General features: G+C 39.2%; 1 protein-coding gene across 3 annotated transcripts; it reads right to left on the bottom strand.

The window, feature by feature from the left end:
• Positions 1-9,384: 9,384 nt before the first annotated feature.
• LOC110218448 (zinc-alpha-2-glycoprotein-like) lies at positions 9,385-21,242 on the bottom strand. 3 transcript variants are annotated; one of them, XM_021001182.2, is made up of 5 exons: positions 21,050-21,242; positions 18,438-18,698; positions 17,739-18,005; positions 16,337-16,615; positions 9,385-11,053 (listed from the first exon to the last, which is right to left on the bottom strand). In XM_021001182.2, exons 1-5 carry the CDS (start codon positions 21,132-21,134, stop codon positions 10,956-10,958), a joined length of 990 nt encoding a protein of 329 aa, XP_020856841.1. In that variant the 5' UTR covers positions 21,135-21,242; the 3' UTR covers positions 9,385-10,955. The 3 variants fall into 3 exon arrangements, with proteins under 3 accessions (XP_020856841.1, XP_020856842.1, XP_020856839.1); XM_021001183.2 differs by having other exon boundaries at positions 16,320-16,615; XM_021001180.2 differs by lacking the exon at positions 9,385-11,053 and having other exon boundaries at positions 11,700-16,615.
• Between the last annotated feature and the right edge of the window lie 1,631 nt (positions 21,243-22,873).

Consider the following 22,873-nt stretch of genomic DNA (forward strand, 5'->3'; position numbering starts at 1 on the left):
ATTTTGTGCTGAATAAAGCTTACTTCTCTTCTGCTCTGGAGCTCATGAAGCAGTGTCAAGGTCTTTTAACTGTCAGCCACCCCTTAACAGGAAGCTGAAAAAAAAGTGTTTTTTTTTTCAGTGACAGGCAGTTCCCATAATCCAGAGAGCTGCTAAGTTTTTCAGATCTACAAATGGCAAGGGAATTTTGCTTTATCTAATGGGCTCTCAGCAAAGCCAGTCCTCTTCTCACAGCAAAACAGACAAAAAGCCTGTGTTTCCCCTTCTGTCTTTACTTCTCAAACCAAAGATGGTAACAAAGAGTAACCAGACACCCCTGAGAATTTTCCCTTCTCTCAGGCTGTGGATGTCATTAGAGAACTATAAATTCAACCCTCTAATAGCTGCAGGATTCAGCTCTTATCCACATCATCAGTACAAACAGTTGAAGAACTCTCTCAGCTGATTCAACCTTTCTCCAGCTATTCACAAAGTAATGTCCTTTTGTAATCGACAAGTTTCTCAATATGCAACTACAAAGCCTTCCAGTCCACTTGGTTCCTGTCAGTTTCTAAAATTCAGTCCCTGGAGTCTTATGACTTCTCCAGAGCTCAGCTTACTTTCCTGTTTCTTCTGTCTCTCTCTTTCTATGACTTCTTCTCCTGCTGGATTCTTATGCCTTCAAATTAATGCTTCATGGAGCTCAGTGACTCAACTCTATCTGATGAGATAAAACTCAAGAAACTCACTTTTGCATCGTATATGAACCCAACAGTCCTTAAATAATCCTCCCACCATACCCAGCTATTTGATTTATAATTTTGTCAGGGTCAGTCTTTCAAACTCTAAAAATCAATCACTTGCGAATGAGCTGATAGATCACGATGCCTTAAAGCCATCCTTACCACAGTCACTGCATGATTTCAAACAAGTTCTCACAGTACGTTTAGCTGAGGGGAAGGTCTCTTTCTGGGCTTCAGAACAGTCCCTGTCACCCTTATATTTTACTTGTGAGATTGTGTTTCTTCACAAGTGGATTTCATTAGTCTTCCTTTCACCATTGTTATTTTTCTGCCTCTGTTAGGAACCAAATAGTTCATATGAGAAAGGGGGCAGTACCTTATATTTAGGTGAAGAATCTGAGACCCAGAGAGAGATTAAATGACTTGGTTCAGAGTTATAGTACAGCTTCAGACAGAAGAGATATGAAGTGAAACATTTTAAGAATAATTCATGCAATTAACTGCCCATCATATGCATATGGTTAATTGACTTTATAAATTAGTGATGACTAGATTTTAGGTCTGTTGCCTCCTGTTGTATGACATAGTCATAGAATATACCCCAAGCACCTCATTCCATGAGGAATGAAGGCTAATGTTAAAAAAGACTAAGCAAAAAAACATTATGAATACAATTTAGTTGTTCCTCCCTCTTTCTCACCTAATTAAAAAAAATACAGCTCTATGTAATGTATTTCTAGAGTGCTGGACTTAGGTTAGCAAGGTAGACATTTAAATTCTGCCTGAGATACTTACTAGCTCTGTGATCCTGAGCAAGTAACATAACCTCCCTGGGTTTCAGTTCCTCCCAAGTAAAATGAAGAAGTTGGGCTACATGGCAGCTCAGGTTCTTTCCAGTTCAAAACGCAGGATCCTAGGGTCTAAGAGGTAAAGGAATGAATGATTCAAACCCACATTTATGACTACGGGTCTAGTGTTCTGTCCATTGCAAATTATCCAAACACCTGGCTTTGATGATTTTACTCACTTGATTAAGTAGACACTGGTGGTTTATAATCATATAGATAATTTGGTTTTAAAAATAAGATTTAGATTTAAACCTAGAAGGCCTTCTAAAGACCTAGGCCTACTTTTTATTTTATAGATGAAGAAATTGAAGCCTGGAGAATTGTCCAGGGTCATACAGGTAGTGAGTGGCAAAACTGAGTTCTGAACCCAGTTGCTGCAATTCCAAATTCAGCTACTTTTACACAGTGCCACCCTAGGCAGGGAGGATGACACAGTGGGAAAGAACATTGAATCTCAATCCTTTGGATATTTTCTGTTTGCACGTTGTCCTCTTGTCTTAATTGCTCTCCTCATCTCTGCCTTCTTACTCCATCACCCGCTTCCTTCAAATGGCAGCTAAAATCCTACTTTCTAAAGGAGGCCTTTCCTGCTTCCTCTTAATTCTCTCTATTGGTTATCTCCAATTTACTTTGTGTGTTGCTTGTCTGTACCAAATCATTTACGTATTGTCTCCTCCATTCGACTGTGAGCTCTGAGAGCAGGGATAGTCTTTGACTTTTTTTTGCATCCCCCACAGCTTAGCATAGTACTTGACATAAAGAAGGTGATTTATAAATGTTTATTGATTGACTAATATGTCTGAGCAGTTTTATTTCATGATTTCTTAAAATATGATATCTAAGCATTTAGTTGGGTCATGGCTTTTAGGTAGCCCAATGATTCTTTTAAAATATATTATAATATTCTTAATAATTCATTTCCCCCCAATTATATATAATCTTTTAAAACATTAATTTTTAAAATTTTGAGTTCCAAATTTTCTCCCTCCATCTCTCCCCTATCCCTTTCCTGAGGTGGTAAGCAATTGAGTTATAAGCAATGTATAAGGTGTACATTGGAGTCATCAAAACATATTTCCATGTTAGTCACATTGTTATTAAAATTTTGTTTGATTTTTAATTTATGGAATAAAACAAGCATTTCCTTAACAGTATAAATAAAAATAAATAAATAAAAAGATGACTGTGCATGAAACCACAAATTCACTACCTATAACTTGTTATTACTTTTAAAAATACAACAAAGTTATTATATAAATTTCTTTTTTCTTTTTTTTCCTTTTTTTCTCTCCCCCACCATATCCTAGACATGGCCAGCATTAGACACAAATAGGTATACATATATGTAAAATTATTTTCTGCATACTTCTATTTATGAGTTCTTTCTTTGGATGCAGATAGCATATTTCTTCATTTGTCCTTTATAGTTAATTTGGGGATTTGTAATAGTCAAAATGAGTTATTCACTCAAAGTCATTCTTCAAACAATATTGCTGTTAGTGTACATGATGTTTTCTTGGTTCTGCTGATTTTGCTCTTCATTATTTCATGCAAGTCTTTCTGTGTTTTTCTAGGATCATTGAGTTAACCATTCTTTTTTTTTTTTTTTTTTGGCTAGGCAATGGGGTTAAGTGACTTGCCCAGGGTCACACAGCTAGTAAGTTTTATGTGTCTAAGGCCAGATTTGAACTCAGGGTTTCCTGACTCCAGGGCCAGTGCTCTATCCACTGTGCCACCTAGCTGCCCCCGAGTTCACCATTCTTATAGCACAGTAGTATTCCATCACACTCATATACCATAACTTGTTCAGCCATTCCACAATTGACAGGTATCTGCAATTTCCAGTTCTTTACCAACACAAAGAGAGCTGCCATAAATGTTTTAGAACAGACAAGTTCTTTTCATTTTTCCCTAATCATCTTTGGAAATAGACCTACTAGTGGTATTGCTGGGTGAAAAGATAAAAAAAGTTTAATATCTCTTTGGGCATAATTCCATTCTCTAAAACAAGGGTCAACTGTGCAGTGACCTTCCCCAAATATGGCACCATAGGCTGAACATGACTCTGAATGCAGCCTTACAAAAACAAACGTAGAAGGCCTGGCACCTTCCTCCTACTGTACACTAAGCTTCTCTCAGTGCTGTACAAGATGGAATCAACTCTTTTGGCTGTCACAGCACACCATTGGCTCACACTGAGTTTGTCCTCCTCTAAAAAGCCCTGATCTTTCTTTTTTAAAAGTTTTATTTTAGACTTAAATACTAAAAGCTAAATACACAATAGAGAAAAGAAAAAAGAAACACATTATAAACTTGAATGCAAAATAAGAAAAGGGGGGGGGAAAGCATGTCATATGCACAGCAGAACATAAAAGAAGGTTCAAAATATATAGCAATAAGTTTCCATTTCAAGAAAGCTTATCTTATAAATACTATGCATTATGTCATAAGAGCTGTTAATCTTTTCTTTGCTTCCTTGTAAGTTTTCTTTTGTTCTCTACTGTGCACTTTTTACTTTGTTCTTTTACCCTCTTCCTCTCCCCACCCCCACCCCAGAAGGCTACAATGAAGCACAGATATATTCATATATAGATATAGATATAGAAATACACATATATACACATACATATATACATATACAGACATATACTTTCCCTAACAAATTCTACTCCTGGTCTTTGTTTTTATGTTTGTGTATATCTCTTATTTCCTATCCGTCCTGACTCCTCTACTTTACTTTTACCCACTACCTTGCCCTCCCATTACTTAACCTAGCCCCCTCCCTTATCCTCCCATTCCCATTTATCTTGTAGACTTCGAACTTGGTTGAAAGGCAGTAGTAAGGCATGGTGCATCTTGAACAAAGAATTTCTGTGATATGAAAAGAAACATGTTAATGTAGTTGGAAGCAGGATTTATACCAGATATTGACACAATAATAATGTGGTACTAATATACATTCATACACTGAGATTTGTAACATCATCAAATATATTTACTTATTTGTTGGTTAAAAGAAAATACACAGACACTATGTGATAGATGTGGGGTAGTTATAAGAAAAGCACATTGTAATTAGAACAGTAGCTGCCTTTAATATATAATTTTAAGTTTTTCAAACTTTCAAATCTCATAACCTTGTGAAGTGGGTGCTAGAAACAATATTACTGTAACAAGCTAACTGGACTTTTCCTCCAACTTTCACTCACATTCATAGATTGGGTCCCCAAAAGGTGGCTGATACTTCAGGTTGTAGTATATTTCTTGAGCTCCTACCAGTGTGCTTTCCATTAACAGTCATCCATATGATGGAATTAGATCTTAGCCAAAGCATTTACTAAGCTGGAGTTATAAGAACACTTGTTACAAAATATTCCTCCCATAAACCTGGAATTTATTTTCCTACAAATATATACGGGGGATATGAATAAAAAGGGAAGAGCGGGCACAGACTTAAAGTTCAATGGGAGGGATGAAAATACAATTCATGTGTTGTAAGGCAACAATCATTGGAAGCCCCATGTCTCTTTTTTGAGTTCTCATGCTGATTTCAGTGTCTGTCTTTCCTCAGCTTAACTCTTGACTGAAATGAAACTTTTTGAAACTTCTTTCTCTCTTACATAACAATTTCTCTGAATTTGTTACTATTGGCAGTATGTGGTTTACAATGTCCCTGTCTCTTGAAATCTAAAAGTCTTCAAGGGTTTAGATATTTAAAGATGCTCCTAGAGGTGTGGCTATCCCGTTTGATCAACCAAATTCATTGTTTCCTTCTCAATTCAATCAAAGAAGTGTTGGCACCAGATAAATGCATCAGGACATAGATGGATCTCTGTGGTCAGTTTAAAAGCTCATTAATACCTTGTGACTGCATGCTAGGTCTTCTGTGACTATAGCAGCTGAGATGGAGAGGGGAACGCCTTCCTTTACTTTGTCTCCATATAACAGATGAAGAAGCTGAGAGACAGAAAAGTTAAGTGACTTGCCAATGATAATGTAGCTAGGAAGTGTGGGAGCTAAGATTCAAATGCAGATACCTCCAGCACTTTGTCCACTATTTCTCACTCCATCTTTTATAAGCTGAAAAGTGATAAAGAATTAGGAGCCACTACAATCACTCCTAGCTCCAGACTGGGCCCTTGGAACTCCTAGGTGACAATGGTGGGTGGGACTGATACAAAGAGCCCAGGACAACACTGAGAGGGGAAGAAAGTGTCCAGCTGCTCTTTCTCTCTGAGACTTAGCCCTTGTCTGAAAGATGGGACCTGATCTTAGAATAGGGACACAGCTGCAGAAACTGACTTCTACCTAAACCCTCTATGTTCTTCAGGCCCCTACTTCTCCCTGAGGATATGAGGTCATGCTGACCTCACTCCTAGGACATGGGCAGCTAATTGATACCCGTAAGTGATCCCTCCTATACTGGAAAGAGACTGTGTAGACCTTGATGAAACAATTACTCCAGTTCCCTACTGCTTGTTCTCTATGACTGAGAGGCTTTCTAGCCCTTGGCTTTTATCATTGGCCAGAATACATTCTGGATTTCAACCTCCACCCCCCACCGTTGTCTCTGGCTTTGGTCTTGTTTTTTTTTTTTCTAAACGTGTTAGAGATTGGATCTGTTATAAGCCTAGAAAAGTAGGCTGGAGTCAGAGTTGGGAGGGATTTGAATGCCAGAGTGGTACGTTATCCTAGAGACAAGACAGAACTCATAAAACTCTTGAGTAGTGGAGTGAAATAGTTAGAACTGGATTTTAGAGCTATTACTTTGGCAGCTGTGAAGGATGGACTGTGGAGAGGAAAAGCCAGATGCTAAGGAGACCACTTAGACAGCTTCTACAATAGAGAAGAGGTTGCCAAAAAAAGTAAAGTAGAAATTATCATTCGGGAAACTTCAAAGTTGGTCTAAGACTCAGAGGGATCATAAACAAATAGAAACAGGAAATGGGACAAAGCTTCCAATGATAAATCGATGGAGATCTTTAGACCACCAAGCTCCTGCTTTGAGGCTCCTATTCAGCCTATGTTCTCCTAATCTGGGTCATGTCAGAAAGATGTGATGGCCATGGGGTTCCCACAGAATGCATTTTAGCCTACACTTCCCTTGTCAGAAGATTAGCTCTTTGACTAGTATTGCCTACCTTAATCTCTTTCAGTGGGGTCCCGGATTGTCTCCCTCAAGATGATACCCCATGCTGTCCTTTGCATTTTATTTTTCTAAATTTTTACCAGCAGCCAGGATACCGCTGCCTTTGACTGAACAGGATCATGAGGTCTTTGGGCCTTGTTTTACTGATCTTCTTAAGGATGATCTGTCAGGGCAGAGTTTTGTTATTTTGCCTCTACTGAGACTTAGTGGTCATACATTTTTTCCCTCCCTTGACTCATTTTACTGAGTGAATGAGTATCACTAACCCCTAAATAGTTTTGTTTTGGCTGTTTGTACTTTTACAACAGGCAGCTAGATGGTACAGTATACTTAGTTCTGGCCTTGGAATCAGGAAGACCTCAATTCAAATCCTGCCTCCTACACTAATGGTTTGACCCTGTGTAAGTCACTTAATGTTGCCTCAGTTTCCTCATCTGTAAAAGGAACATAATAATAGCACCTAACCACAGGGTTATTATGAGTGTTAAATGAGACAATATGTGTAAGGCTTTGGCAAATTTTAAATCACTATTATTCAATTTCTTCTTATTATTATCATTTTGTGTCTGGGTAAAGATAAGTTGATTTGCATCTTATTCTGAGCAAGTATTTGCTAGAAATGACTGTACCACACTGTGGGGTAAACCAAAGGGGAACTCACATACAAAGACCTAGACTTAACAGTGAGCCGCCTGCCCCTCCACATTCATCAACACTGAGAAAGGCTTCATCAGGTTAGAGGGCCCTGCGAAGAGAACAGTCTGGCTGATGTGTAGGACTTTTTTTTCCTGGACATATTTTCTGCTTTCAGCAGGAATGGCAGATGCAGTGACATAGTAGATAGAGCACCAGGCCTGGAGTCTGGAAGACTTGAGTTTAAATCTGGCCTCAGACACTTACTAGCTAGAGAAGTCATTTAACTCTGTTTGTCTTAGTTTCTTCATCTGTAAAGAGAACTGGAGAAGGAAATGGTACACAATCCAAGTATCTTTGCCAAGAACATTCCAAGTGGGGTCACAAAGTCAGACATGACTGAAACAACAAAACAACAGCTTCAGAGTAAGAAGACTCTGACTGTAAAAGCAGCTCTGTTCCAAGGTGGAGTAGAGGACAGAGTGCTAGACTTGGGCTTGGGAGTCAGGGAGACCCTGCCTCAGGCACTGACTGGCTATGGGACCTTGGGCAAGTTACTTAATGCTGTTTACTTCAGTTTTCTCTTCTGTAAAAGTAGTTGGAGAAGGAAATGGCAAACCACTCCAGTATATTTGCCAAGAAAATCCCAAATGGGGTTAGGCAGAGTTGGACACAATGGAAAACAACTGAACAACAACAAAAGTCATTGTGTATAATTCTTCCAAGTTCTATTTGCTTCATTTTAGTTAAATTCATATAAGCCTTCTGAGATTTCTCTGTATTTGTCATGTTCACCATTAATTACAGCACAAGAATATTCCAATGTATTCCTAATACATGGGCATCGTCGGTGTGTCCAATTCTTTGCCACTACAAATAGTGTCGGTATGAATATTTTGGCATACATGGAAGCTTTTGACCTCTTCGGAGTATATATGCCTAGCAATGGGGATCTCTGTGTCAAAGGGTATGGAGATTTTAGTCACTTTATCTGTATAATTCCAAATTTCTTCCCAGAATGGTTGGACCAATTCATAGCTCCAGCAACAATGCGTTAGTACGCTTTGCTTTCTCACAATCTGAAAGGCGGATTCTTGATTCTTGACCTTGGTGCCAACATTTCTATAGTGGCTATGAAGTCTTACACATTTTATGTAAACAAGATTTCCTTCAGTGCTTCAAGGATTGTGATCTAATCGATATTTTTTTCCCAGCGGCACAGAGTCTAATCCTACAATGCCTTATCAGATAGCCTTATCAGAGTTTGATGGGCCAAAAAATTCATCCCCTTCATTCAACTTTATGATGAACCTCTCTGGACACAACGTGGCCAGCACCAGATATGACCCAATCACTGGGCTAACCTGGAAGCCTCTACAGCTGGGAAGGACTTACATTCTAATGCTTAGCTTTCGAGAACCCAGGGGAACCTGTATGTAATAATGAAATCTGGAGCTCTATACACCTGTGCAGGAGCAGTGTGATATAATGGATAGGGAGTTAGCCTCAAAGCTAAGAAGACCTGGGTTCCAGTCCAGACTCTAGAAAAGATTGTTTAGTGCCCTTGGACAATTCAATTAACTTTCACTGTTCTAAGTTAACTTTCTGAGACCAAACTGCCAGGCAGGTGCTGATATAGATTGGTAATGGAAGTTATTTATATTAATGAAATCACAAAGAAGTTCAGTCCCTATCCCCACATATACACTCAGTGGATGTTGTTTTCCTTTATAATGTGGAATCCTAGAAATAGAACCTAACACACACAAAATATTAATATTTGATAAAAAATATAAGTAAGTGAGAACTAGGGGAAAGATTCTTGAGTTTGTTAATGTTGTTTCGAGAACAACATGGTTGAACATAAATTTTGATCCTTATGCCAAAAGCTCCAACACATTCCATCTGGATCTTGAATTAAAATTTTGCAAATACAACTTGAACAGGTTAGAAGAAAAGAAAATAATACATTCACCTTAATTGTACAAATCCAATTCCTTTTTAGTTATTAAACAAAGACAACACTTTAGCATAGAGGAGTGCTGGTGAGTTTATTGCAAAAATTACCAACTTTTTCAAAACAAACAAAATTATCAAGGTCAAATTTGGAAAGTGTGCATCAAATATTAAAGATAAATGCTTAACATATAAAATTTATGAGGAACATATATGAATATTTGAGTGCAATGCCCAAGCACCACTGAAAAATTCTAGGATAGGTGAACAGTTTGCAAAAGAGGACTCAAAGAAAGCATGGCAGAGGACATTGATTACAACTATTCTTCCATAATTGAAGAGCTTGTGATTTGCTTGGGTGGGTAGGCACTTACTTCATTGACATAAACAACAAGTTCTCTATGAATGAATAGGTAATCTTCACCATTGCCTCAGATAAAAATTTGCTTATTCCAGTGGGCACTTGTTCCTGAATCATTATGAATTCAGAGAGACTGATGTTGGGACAATAGTCATCTGATCCCACAAATGGAGCTTCTTGACCTAGGTAGGATCTGCCAGGGCTCGTGCTCCACAGGAAGAGCTTGCATAAGCCAAGCTCACCAGTGCTATGATGAGGCATCAGCAGAGGACATCAGTGAAGGAGGACAACCTCACAAAAGGAAAAAATGCAAACCCAGATCAAAAAAGATGAAAAGATAGATATGTCATGTGAATTTTTCATTTGATATTGTATGCATATTTTGCTTCTCTCCTCCTTCTTCCACTGGAAAGTAAGATTTTTGATGGCAAGGAATTTCCTTTTTTTTAAAAATTTATTTTCCAGATACCTAACATATAGCAGACATGTAATAAATAACAATAATGATAATAATAGCTAGCACTTATAAAATATGTTACAGTTTTCAAAGCACTTTACAAATATGATCTCATTTTATCCTTACAATAACCAAGGAGGTAGGTTTGGGAAGTATGGATCATTTCTTTACAAAAATAGTCATGAAATTGAATACAGTAGTAGCAATACTTCCATGCTCCCATCTTCTGTGTTTTAAGCTGATTCATGGGCACTCTGGTGGTCTTCAGCACTGCCCCCCTCTCCATTCTACCCTGCCTGGTTTGTTTGTTTTTGTGGGGGAATTGGAAGTGCCTTTCCCACCGTCACATAGCTAGTAAGTGTAAAGTGTCTGAGGCTGGATTTGAACTCAGGTCCTCCTCACTACAGCAATGATCTATCTATTATCATCTCCATTGTTATCTAAGGCAAATGTGTCAGTGGCTGGATCTGAACTCAATTGTTCTTGACTCCAGGCCTAATGCTGTGTCAGTGGTGCTTCTTAGGGGCCTTTAAAATACTTGTTGAATTGAAATGAATCAGCAATAAACCAATGCACTGTTATGGGCATATTATACCAATGAATTTGTTATCAAGTATAAATGGTTGTAAGTGCATGTTTGTGCTTGCTATTTAAAATTAAATGCATAACAATATTTCAAATTTAGATATTTATAACCTATTACTTTTCAAAGAATTTTGCCTTGGCCTTTGCATGAAAGGACAAAAATCTTTGTGGTAGAGAGAGATCATTCAGGGACAGCATTAAGACTAATGTTCAGGGAACCCCAAAGAAGACAGGATTGTCTTGCCTAGAGTCTTGTCCTTGGCATAGTCCATTCCTCTACTGTAATGGAGGGAGTAGGAGAAGGAGGAGATGGTAAAGATCCTTCTAGCTGACCTGTTGAACCTGTAAACAAAGGTCTCTAGGTTAATCTTCCCTCAGAGCCCCATGCCAACCTCACCATCCACCATGGTAATAGGAGAAGTGGAACAAGAGACCACAGTTCTGAAATTTCTTACTCTTAGATAAAAACATATGTTCTTGTTGCTTCCCAAAGGAGTTGATTTTCATTGATTTTCTTCCTTCCCAGCCCATCCCATCCCCTTCACCATTATCTTCTGTATTTCCATTATAGTTCATACATTCTTCCAAACAAATGAAGAAATTTTCAGAGGATGCACACTCTGTTGAAGCACTTGAGAAGCCATTTCATTTAACTTCCTGTCTCCAAGCAGGGCCACTCCTGACCTCAGAACCTGACCTCCTAAATCTGACCAGTGCTCCTCAGTTTTGAAAACCTATTTGACCCATATGCTTTCCCTGTCACTGTGGGCAATTCCCAATAAACTCTCTCTTAAACACTTTGCTAAAAGTGCCCTTTGCCCCCAAATTTCTCATAATAGTGATAACAATAACCATAATAATAATAATAAGAAGAAGAACAACAACAATAATAATGGAAGACAGCAGGATTGTGTCTTGTCTCAAGACCATTTCTACCTGAGCCCCAATAGAAAAGATGAGAATAACAAGAAAATCACAACACCAAGAGTGAGACCATCGGAAGCTCTCTATTTTTTGTGAACAAGCCAATGATAAATCCACATACTGAAAATGCAGACCTCAAAATATCCTTGAGAACTCAACCAACAAACGGTAATAGAATGATCATAGCATGAGCACAGATCAAATGATTGTCCACAATTGCCTGGAAATAACATTGACTCATAAGTATTTAAACAATATTTTAATAGGTGTCATTATGCCACATCATAGCTTCTAAGCTGTATGGAATGAGAAGCTATGAAAATATAGGAACATAGCAGAGGAGATGCAAATTGTGTGGGACCAGGATGAGGTGCCTGTCATTTCTGTCATGTTGTTTGCTATTGGAGTCATCTAAGTATTCACTCAGAGAACCTCCAAGTGATGAACTGACATTCTAATACCTTAATTCAACTATAAAATGTAGTTATCTTAGTCACTTGTGTTGTACTGTATAGAGGATTAATTATAAAAGAATAATATGTTCTTGCTAATTAGTCCCAAAAATATTTCTATATAGTCTTCATTAAAAAAGGAACAAAAAAATAACAAGAACAATTCCTCAAGTCAAAAGGGTACTCTCTACACTGATGCAGAGGACAGTGTCTCCCTGTCTCAGTAGATGGGCTTTTCATGAATTGCTGAGGCCAAGGGAAATTTTCTCCAGGTGTCTTGGGGATGAGACACTCTACCTTTATCTAGAATAGAACTCAAAGAACAGAAGCACAGAATGTCATGAGGGCCATATTTGGGGCCTTTCCAGTTGGGTCGAACCTGGCACAGCTTATACCCTTCTTTAATAACTTCTAGGAGCTCTGGGTCACCTCCAGATCCCAGTGTGACATGAGAATAGGACTTCCATGGAAAAATAACAGCTCACTTTATGTAGAACCTTATGGTGCCATATATATATATATATATATATATATATTATAAGGCCCAATTAATTAGGGCATGATGTCAATTACACCATACCTAGAGGTTTGAGCTCTATATCAGACCATTTATTAAGACTATTCATTGAGAAACTGAAGACTCTATGGGTCTATGTACTTATGGAATCTTAGAACTGGAGGGGACCATAGGGGCCATTTAGTACAGCCCTTACCTGAACTGGATTTCTCTTGACAGAATTCCTGCCAAGCAGTTATGCAGCTTCTTTTTGGAGACCTCTAGCAATGCCACACTCACTACCTCCTGAGTTAGCCCACTCCCCTTTTGAACAGCTCTAATTTAGGAAAGTTTTCTTATGAAGGACTTAAATATGCATCTCTGTAACTTTCACCCATTGCTCCTACTTCCTTCTGTCTTCTGGAGAGAAGAACAAATCAGAACCTTCTTCTGTGTGCCATGTATACAAACAACATAAAGTCCTACCTAAGTCATTTCTTCTCTAGAAAAAAACATTTCTGATTATTCTTACTGACTCAATCTTTAGCATTTTCATCGCTGCTTCTTGAGAAAAGAATTGTAGCAGAACAAGATTTGTGTTTCTGGGCCATAGCTTCAAATATAGAAATAATGGGGTCTTGACTAAGAATGGATTATATCTAATGACGTCTGGTGAAATAAAGTTGCTCGGAGTTTGGGGGATCAAATAAAAGAGTCTTTAAGTGGAAATTGTGGAGGAAAGGAGAAAATGCCAACATGTATTTCCCCAATCATTCAGAAACTTCAGAGAATAGCGCATGTGATCAAGGAAGTAGAATATCGTGTTTTAAAGGAAGTGATATCCAAGAATAGAAAGAATAATAAAACCAATGGTCTCATATGACTATATTCAAGTGTGTAAATATAAGCTATAAAAAAAATTAGAGAGGTTAATGGTATTGGTAAATAGAATTCTTCCATGTGGAGCAGTATGAGAAAAGAAGATACTTCTAGCTGACTTGTTAAACCTGTGGGAAAAAGTCTCTAGTTGAATCTCTTTTTATATCTACATGCCCAACCTAACTATCCCCCATGCTCATGGGAAAAGTAGAGACAAAGGAAATAAGAGTTCTGGAAATTCTCATGTCAGGAAAACCATATATTTACAGGGAGGCAAATTAGACCTTATCAACATTTTAGTATAAAGAACTTTGGATTTTGAGTAAGAAATGTCCTAATGCCAGATCTTTTATTTATTGCCTTTTTTTTTCACCCTGGACAAGTCACTTTCTCTTTCCAAGCCTCAATTTACTCAATATTTGAAATTAGGATATGTTGGATTATTCCTAAAATCTCTATGAATTCTAATTCTTATGAATATCATGATATCACTGATATTTGGTTCATATCTGCACTAGAAGTAAATCTAATTTAAAAAGAAAAAATAAAATCTACAAGATGTAGTCTTATGGTGAAATTCACAATTAGAAGCAAGCTTGGGAGCATCTGGGTGATGAGTAATGGTGGGAGAAACACAGAGTATCATGGTGGGAGAATAATATATATAGACCATGCAGTCAGAAACAGAAAATAGATTATATATTTGAGAAATGGAATATAAATGTGGCACATTGTCATGATACGCTACTGATGGAAGACTTTATCAGGATAAATATCAGAGATCCTCCTGCTAAAATCATAACAGATGAGAAATTGTTGCTTTGCTGCTAACTTTTTCCCTCTTTTCCTTTTTTCTTTCTTGATTTTCAATGTATTTGATATTCACTGTATCCATAGTCCCCCCAACTTGCTACAGAAAAGAGGGAAATAGTTTTAATTATCTGTTCCAGGTTTGGTCATATTTTCACCTTAATATAGTTCTTTTTTTTAACAAAAACCTTTATGTCATCAACAGCCTTGTAATATTTGTTGAATTCTCATTATCATAATGGAAGAGGTGAGGGCTTTCAGACTGTGGATACTCTCTAAGCAAGAATGATTCTGGCATTTTAATCAAAAGAGCAATCATGTATTGAATAATAATGATATACTTCAATACTTCAAAGGAGCTGTAATCTTTCTGACATCAATTATTTCTCCACTGATACCTCCCCCTGATACTCCATGGATAACTTCTTTCAAAGGTCAAAGGAACCTCTTCTACCTTCCTGATTCTAACAAACAAATAAGAAGAAACTGATTGTTGAAATAAAATTGATGAAGATCTTGGGAGGCAGTGACAATGCCTTCGTAGCATTCATGACAGACAAAGAAATGAAAGTGAGACTATTTTTGATTGCATCATACATTTTGAGAGAATGAATGTCAAAGGTTTCAGACAAATAATAGATAGCATGCCATGCCCCACAATTCTACTAGGAAAATTCAATCAAGGGAGATGGAAAGCATACTAAAAAAAATACAATTATGACAAAGAAGAAAAGGAGAGAAGTTGTTTAAAAGATAAACATGACTACACAGGGTAGTCATTTTCCCATTTAGTTTTTCAAAAGATATCTATAAAAGATAGAAGAATCTAGTAAGTAAAAATGAAGGTCAACATCAAAACAGGATGATTTTAGTGTCACTGAGCTGAAATGGATGATGAATTCTCGGCACAGTCATAAAGAGCTTGCTACTTTTAAAACAACATTTGACAGAAAAGAAAGCTCAAAGAAAGAAGGGGACTACTTCTCAGAATGAATGGAATGAAGGTAAGAGAAGGCAGAATTACAACTAGGTCCCAATCAATGTGAATAAGGAATCCAGTGAAGTGTCACATTATTCAGGTGTGCATTGTGTATTTCTATTAGGCTGGAACAAATGGCCATTAAAAAACATAATTATAACTTCAAAGGATATGAAAGTGTTTCTGTTGTGGTATTAGAACATGGACATGACACAGAAATGGTTAACAAAGAATAGAAGCCCATGTAAGATGATAATTAGAGAGTTTCTGAGTATCTTAATAAACATAAGTCAACTGACATGGATTAACATCTAAGGGTATTAGAAACAAACAAACAAACAAACAAACAAACAAACAAACCTTGATGCCTTATTTCCAAGCCACTGACAGCGATCTCTGAAAAATAATGGTGAATGAGAGAGGAAATGCTGGTCTGGAAATGGACATATGACCCAATTTTTTTAAAAGGAAGATCATGGACACCTCATACCATTATCCAATGAGATGGACTCCAATTGTCAACACAATTCTAGTCAACATAACTAAAGTATGTGATTCCTTCCCCTCTGCTTTTTTTTTTTTGTGGTCCAGACCCATGCTGTCAAGGGTGTAGGAAAATCCCAGTGAGGAAGGAACTCCCTCTACCAGTGAAGATTTAAACCCTTTACAATTATATGTTACAGTTTCCTGGGGATCTTAGAATGACTTGGTCAGGGTCATGCAATGGATATGTGTCACAGGTAAGACTTGAATCCAGGTCTTCCTAACTTGGAGACAGGGTCTCTGTTCACTATAACATGCTATCTCTTACTTTGATAATAAGAAATACTTAAAAAAAATATTTGTGGTAATGAGTTTAAAGGATGAGTGACTGATTTGTGAGCATCTAGCAAGGGCTGTTTAATCACTAAGAGCCACCATGGTTTGTGATGACTTGGATGAAGCCATAGATGGCATGTCCATCAAATCTGAAGATAACTCAAAGTCAGGAAGGATAGCTACTGCCATTGGAGGACTATAAATAAAGCCAATGGCCAAATCAGACCTACAAAGATGTGATGAGAATACCTGGATGAAGCACGAACCTGGATACACAGCAGGAATCTTAAGCTCAATGTGTTCCTCCACACAAATATAACCCATCCCTGAGTCCTCTGGTGGGAGCTTTAAGGTAACTTGGAGATAGAAGGTGGAATCTGCATTGGGCAGGGTACCACTGGAAGTCTCCTTTCCCCATACACCAAGCTTCCCATCCATTTCCCAATGCAGTAGGATGGAGCGAGGGTAGAAGCCTGTGGCTGTGCAGGAGAGAATGATGCTGCCTTCTGGGTTGACATGGCGAGATGTGGTCACCTCAGGGGGCACTGGGAGCAGAGATCAAGAAAGAAGGACTCATATCACAATGTCTGTGAATGTCTGATGCTTCCATTGTCTGTACCTTTACTGATGTCCCCAGTCTCCTTTATGCTGCATCCCTTATCCTGATGGACCCACTGGACTCATCAGGCCTTTGAGAGTAGCATGATAGCTTATCTCCATTTGTATCTCCTTAGATACCCAGAAGAGTGCTAGATAAACACTAGTTAGAGTCAACATCTGTTGGTGCTGATGACCACGTCACCAGCAGCTTTCTAAACCCTCTTCAAGTAGTTTGGTCAGCTATAATGGATTAACAACAGAATCTTCTTCAACAGGCCAATATTCCATATGGTCTATAATTTCATCAATGTGGGTCTTTCTAGTGGTGAAGATTGAAGACAGTCTACGCTTACTAGGATATCCTTTATGTGTTTCTTTCACTGCCCTCCCAAACCCCAACAAAATAAAAATCAAACATTACTTGGTGTCCAACCTCCTGGTGATGATGTTCTGCATTTGGCTAGGTGGCTCACTATACAGCAGACACAAAATCTATCGCTCCTGGGGATGTACATAAACTTTTCCCAGCTTGGTAGGACACAGCAGAGTATTTTTTAGCTGTCATGGCCTTTGAGGTCCTAGGTCACTCTGATGCCTTGATGAGATAGGCAGGAGGAGATTAACTTAAGCAAAAGAAATAAAGAAAGATAGAAGGAAAGACAGAAAAAAGGAGGAAGAAAATAGAAAAAAGAAAGAGTGCAAGGGATGAAGGAGGGAAGAAAAAGAACAGAGAAGTGACAGAAGGAAAGAAGGAAGAAAAAATAGAAATATAAAAGAAGGAAAGGACAAAAAGAGAAAAAAAGGAAAGGAAGATAACTATGAAATAAAGAAAGATAGCAAGTGAAAAAGAAAAGAGAAGGAAATGAGAAAAGAAAGGAAGAACAAAGAAAGAAGGAAAAAAAAGAAAGAACCTCAACCTTTCTCACATTCTCTGATTTCACTATTGTAAGTTGGAGCTATGGTGAGAAGTTATGATACTGCATGTTTCTCTAGGGCCCCAGTTAATATACAGAATGATGTGGGTAACCTGGACCTCCTGGGAGGAGATAGGAAGAAGCAAACACTCACAATTATCCCTTAAGCTTGAGTATCCAACAATTTTCCTTAGCAGGTCAACACAATATTGATTCATGTAGCGTTTCCTTATATTGGTCCAGTAAAGACTCTCCAGAATGTGCTGGTATTTCTTGAAGTCAGGCTTTACATTCTCCCAGTGCCCAACTTCTTCATCTATCTTGCAATATTCCTCTCCATCCCAAATTAAGTGGATATGGCTCTTGACCTTGATGTCATTGTCTATTTCACAGTCTGCAAGGAGCTGCCCTGTGTGGTTTCCTGTGGAGGGACATTGAAGTGGTCAGTTCTGGGACTGGTGAAGAGAGAGAGATCAGTAACTAGAATCAAATGCAGCCCAACCTTAAACTGTGGGCCTAAAAAAGGGCTTAGAGCACCCATCCTCTGAGTTCAGGTTTATTTATTAAGAAAGTTTGGAAAGTAGTGAAAGTTCTTGGGATGGAGGCAGAGTGTCTTGGAAGGACTATAGAAAGAGATGGTGACGCAGGATGTTGAACCTACCGGATGAAGACTAAGGCTCAGGAATGGATTCCTTAATGCTCTTTCTCCAGGTTAGTAAATAACAATGGACTGGGACCAAGGACATCCATTTCAGTGGTATGATCTATTGGGGATAGATCTATTGGACTTGCAGAAGAAATAGACAAGGTATGATGAAAAGAGGGATTGGGGAGATGGGTGGGTCTTACTTACTATTATGGTTAGTGCCATTCTTCGTAAAATATTGGAGGATCCAGCTGATGTGTTGCTCATGTTCTACAAATAAATTATGCATCTCGGTGATGAGATCGACTCCCACTGCTTTGGAGACCCAGGGTATCTTGACAATAATTTGCTCGTGTATACTGCTATAAGATCCCACTTCAATATCATCCATGAAGCTAATTTCCTTTAGTTCCAAGAGAGAGTGGGTTGTGGTCACTGCAGTGAACTGAGCTACATGCCTGTGGTGTACTGAATTATCGGAAGGAAGGGAAGAAGAAAACATGATTTTTCAGGTTACCAGGAGACCATTGTTTCTTCTAATTCATTCTTTGCCCTTCCTCTGCCCCCCACCATCAGTAAGGGCAACTGTACAAATGACTCCAAAGTCTAAATATACAACTCTCTCTCTGTCTCTCTCCTCTCTCTCTTTGTCTCTCATTCTCTCTCTCTCTCTATCTCTCTGTCTCTGTCTCTCTGTCTTTGTCTCTCTCTGTTTGTCTCTGTCTCTGTCTCCCTCTCTTTCCAATCATCACTAGCTAGGTGGTGTAGTGGACAGGATGCAGTGTTTATAGTGCTATGATTGTAGTCAGGAAGACCAGAGTTGACATCCAGCAAACACCCACTGATTCTGTGTAACCCTGGCCAAGTCACTTAAGCTTTTCATTTTCCTTATCCATAAAATTGGCATGATTATGATCCCTACCTCTCAGGGTTCTTGTGATGATCAAATAAAAAATGTGTGAAGCACTTACCACAATGCCTGGCACATAGTAGGAGCTTAATAAATGCTTAAGCTTAATAAATGCTTTCTTTTGGACATCTCCAATTAGATTGCCTACAGGTAGCTGAAACACAACATGTCAAAAACAAAACTCATTATCTTTCCCCTAAACTCACTCCTCTTCCTAACTTTCTATTTCTCAAGAACACCACTAATATTCCAGTTACCCAGGTTTGTAACTTAGATTCATCCTCCAATTTTCCCTCTTCCCCAAATATCTGATCAGTGGCCAAGTCCTATTGATGTTACCTCCACAACTCTCACATCCATTTCTTACTCTCCATTTACACATCCTCACCCTAGTTCTAACCCACATCACCCTTCACGCATACTTTTGCAATTTCCTCCTAATTGGTTTCCCTTCTTTGGATCTCTCCCCTCTTCCATCAGTCCTCCCCAATCTTCCCATTTTGTATTCCTAAAACTCATCACTCCCTTTCTCTAAATACCTCTAGTGACCCCATAATGCCTCTCGGATAAAATTCAGTCTCTTCCAGCCAATGGCATTTATCATCATTCATAGCCTTGGTCTGGTTTGCCTTTGGAGGCTTATCTCCATTCATGAATTCAACATTTCAGCCAAACTAGCCCACTTACCATCTTCACACCCAACATTCCATCCTGCAGGTCTTTGCTGAGACTGTCTGCCCAGCCTGGAATGAGATCCGTCATCACTTCCAGCTTTGAGAATCCCCAGCTTTCTCTAAACTACAGCTCCCGGTCCACCTCCTACAAGCTTTCCCCTAATTCCTGCAGCTGTTAGTGCTCTGCACTAATCAGAAACTAATTTGTTTTTACTTATACATGTAATGATTATTTATGTCCAATCATATGCAAATTTCTGTCACACAGTAGGGAATATATGTGGAATGGCAGAAAGAGCATTGCTTTGGAATCAGAAGGACTAGGTTTGAATCCCATTTCTAATACTAATTTTGTGACTTTGGGAAAGTCACACAACTACTTTGGGCCTCAGTTCCCAAATTTGTAAAATAACAAGGTAGGACCATATGGCCTTTCAGGTCTCATATTGGCCCCCTATACATCCTTTCCTCTTCACTTGCACAGCCCTGATGGTAGTTTGAGTCTTCTCACATACAATAGACTCCTCACTGGTCTCCCTACCTTAAGTCTCTTCCCTCTTCCATCCATCCTCTCCTCAGCTGCTAACATGATTTTTCTAAAGCATTGCTGTGACTATCTCACTCTCCTAGTTAAACTCTGACATCTCTGTCTTACCTCTAGGATAAAGTTCCTTGCTTAGCATGTAAAACTTTTCAGAGGATGAATACTTTCAGTCATTCTAATTAAGAGTATTACACTTTACTCCCCTCCACTCTTTCGGCTACCCAATAGCAGCTTATTGGCTGTTCCCCACACTTGTGCTTTACTCCCCAACCCCCTCCCTTGTCCTGAATGTTCACTGTGCATGGAATATTCTTCACCCTTACCTCCACCTCCCGGCCTCCCTGGACTCCTGCAAATCTCAGATAAAATGTTGGTGCCCACAATTGCCAGAGCTTTGCTCTCCAAAGTTTCTGTTCATCTATTCTGTATGTATCTTTTCATTTACTTTCTGTCTCCCTCATTAGAGTGTGAGCTCCTTGGAGGCAGGGACCAAGTTTTATTTGATTTATTTTTTTGGTATCCCTACCACTTAGATCACTAGTTAGCTGCAGCATACAAATTGTTCAATAAAGGCTTGTTGACTGACTTCTTGGGTTACCTGAAGTCCCTTGAGCACAGAGGCTGAGTTTCCCCCACCAGACACAAATCTCCATGGTCTCTCTCTACTTGACCTCTTTTCCCCTAGACTTACCTGCCTGGGTCTCTCTCCAGGTAAATGCCTCCAGAATGAGAAGCCAGGCCAAAAAGAACCATCTTTGCTTCCCCTTGCAGCCCATAATCTTTAGAATGTAGCTTCCTTGTCAACCAGACTCCCACTGTCAGAGGCTTTAGGCCCCATGTCCTGTGTCCCAGGCACTGCCTAAATGGGAACTGAGGCCTCCTATGTATATATCATGACTCCCTACCTCTATCCCTGCCCATGATTGGGTTGGTTTTACTCAGGTCCTGCCCTCCTCTCATCGTCACCTATGACGTCTGCTACCAGGCCACATATTTTCCTGCCTAGAAGGTATAAAAGAGGAAGTGAAACAGAATCTGTGGTGAGGGCAGAGTACCTCAGGCACGGTCATCACCAAGTATTGTCTCAGAGGCCCAGAGATGGGCTGGTTCAATGCCAAACACTCAGTCATACTTCTTAAATGTTTCTTGAACCTAGACATTTTTAGGTCTGAAAAGATAACCAGAGAGACTTCATTCGGAAGAAAGATACAGGGACTAATTCCCATTTCCCCTTTCCTCACATTGCCCTTTGGAAGTCCCTGGTCTAATGAGAAGATAGAATTCCTCCCCTCAGGGAACCCCTGAATTTATGGGGCAGATTTTAATGAAGCTACCCATCTGAAAGCATGCTATTAACTATAATAACAGTGAATATTGCCCTTTGAGGTTGGCAAGAAACTTCATACATATTGTTATCCCATTTGATCCTCATAACCATGCTGTGAGGTAGGCACTTTTATTATCCTTGTTTTTCAGAGAAGGAAACTGAGGCTGAGAGAGATTAAATAACTTTCCCATGATGACACCACCAGTGAAAGTTTCAGGAATTGACAGAGAGATCACCCTGCCTTTGCTGACATTCTTGACAGTGCTCTATGATTAGTTATAGCTCCTCTCCATGTGGCCTGCAGACCGCTGGGTTCTTTTCCAGGATTCGGGCACTGAATCTCAGCTGGTACCTCCTAGTGTTTATAGACTCACTATGTGGGTGTCTGGCTTCCTCCATTGTGACTGTGGGGTGTGCCACCCTGGCTCATCCCTGACTCTGAGTCTGCATCACCAGCACATAGCACATCACTTGTCACATACCATGTGCTTATTAAATTTGATTGAGTGAACATATACAGTGTAAAATCTGTGGGGTCATTGCAGATGGCTCATAGACATTCAGTCAAAAAGCCACCTACTGACCTTCCAGAGTGCAAGGCAGACTTAACTATCTTTCTCCACAAACCCTCCCCTGTCTCCACTCTCATTATTATTCCTGAAGGCACTTCTATTCTCCAAGACCCCCAAGCTGGTAGCCTCAGAGTCATCCTTGACTGTTCCCTGGCATTTAACCCACATCTCCAATATGTTGTCAATACTGGCCATTTCCACCTTCTCTGCATCTCATATGAATCCTCTTCTCTCCTCCGTATACCTACAACCGTTAAAAAGTCCCTTACCACCTCTCACCTAGATCCCTGCAGTCGCCTTCTTATTGATTTTCCCATTGACCTCCTCTTAGCAATGCAGAACTTCACAGAAGTTCTGCCCACTTCCTTCTGAGTCTCTAGGAGCGAGGGGTGATGACCAGTTTTGAGTGTGTTACATTTGGGATTCTTCTTCAAGTTGGGCTTGGTCTAGGTGGTAATCGAGGCTCCTTCTAAATCTTAAAGTCTATGATTCTATAAAAGGAGGAGTGAGCCTGGGGAGTCCTATTTATAGCACAGCAGTGCACCTGTGGAGGGTCTGATGTCCCAGGATATTACTGGATGGTTTCCCCTATGGGTCTATACTTGTGATCTTGTAT

This window comes from Phascolarctos cinereus, unplaced genomic scaffold (assembly GCF_003287225.1).
Source record: "Phascolarctos cinereus isolate Bilbo 61053 unplaced genomic scaffold, phaCin_HiC Scaffold_2;HRSCAF=192, whole genome shotgun sequence".
In the NCBI taxonomy this organism is placed as follows: domain Eukaryota; kingdom Metazoa; phylum Chordata; class Mammalia; order Diprotodontia; family Phascolarctidae; genus Phascolarctos; species Phascolarctos cinereus.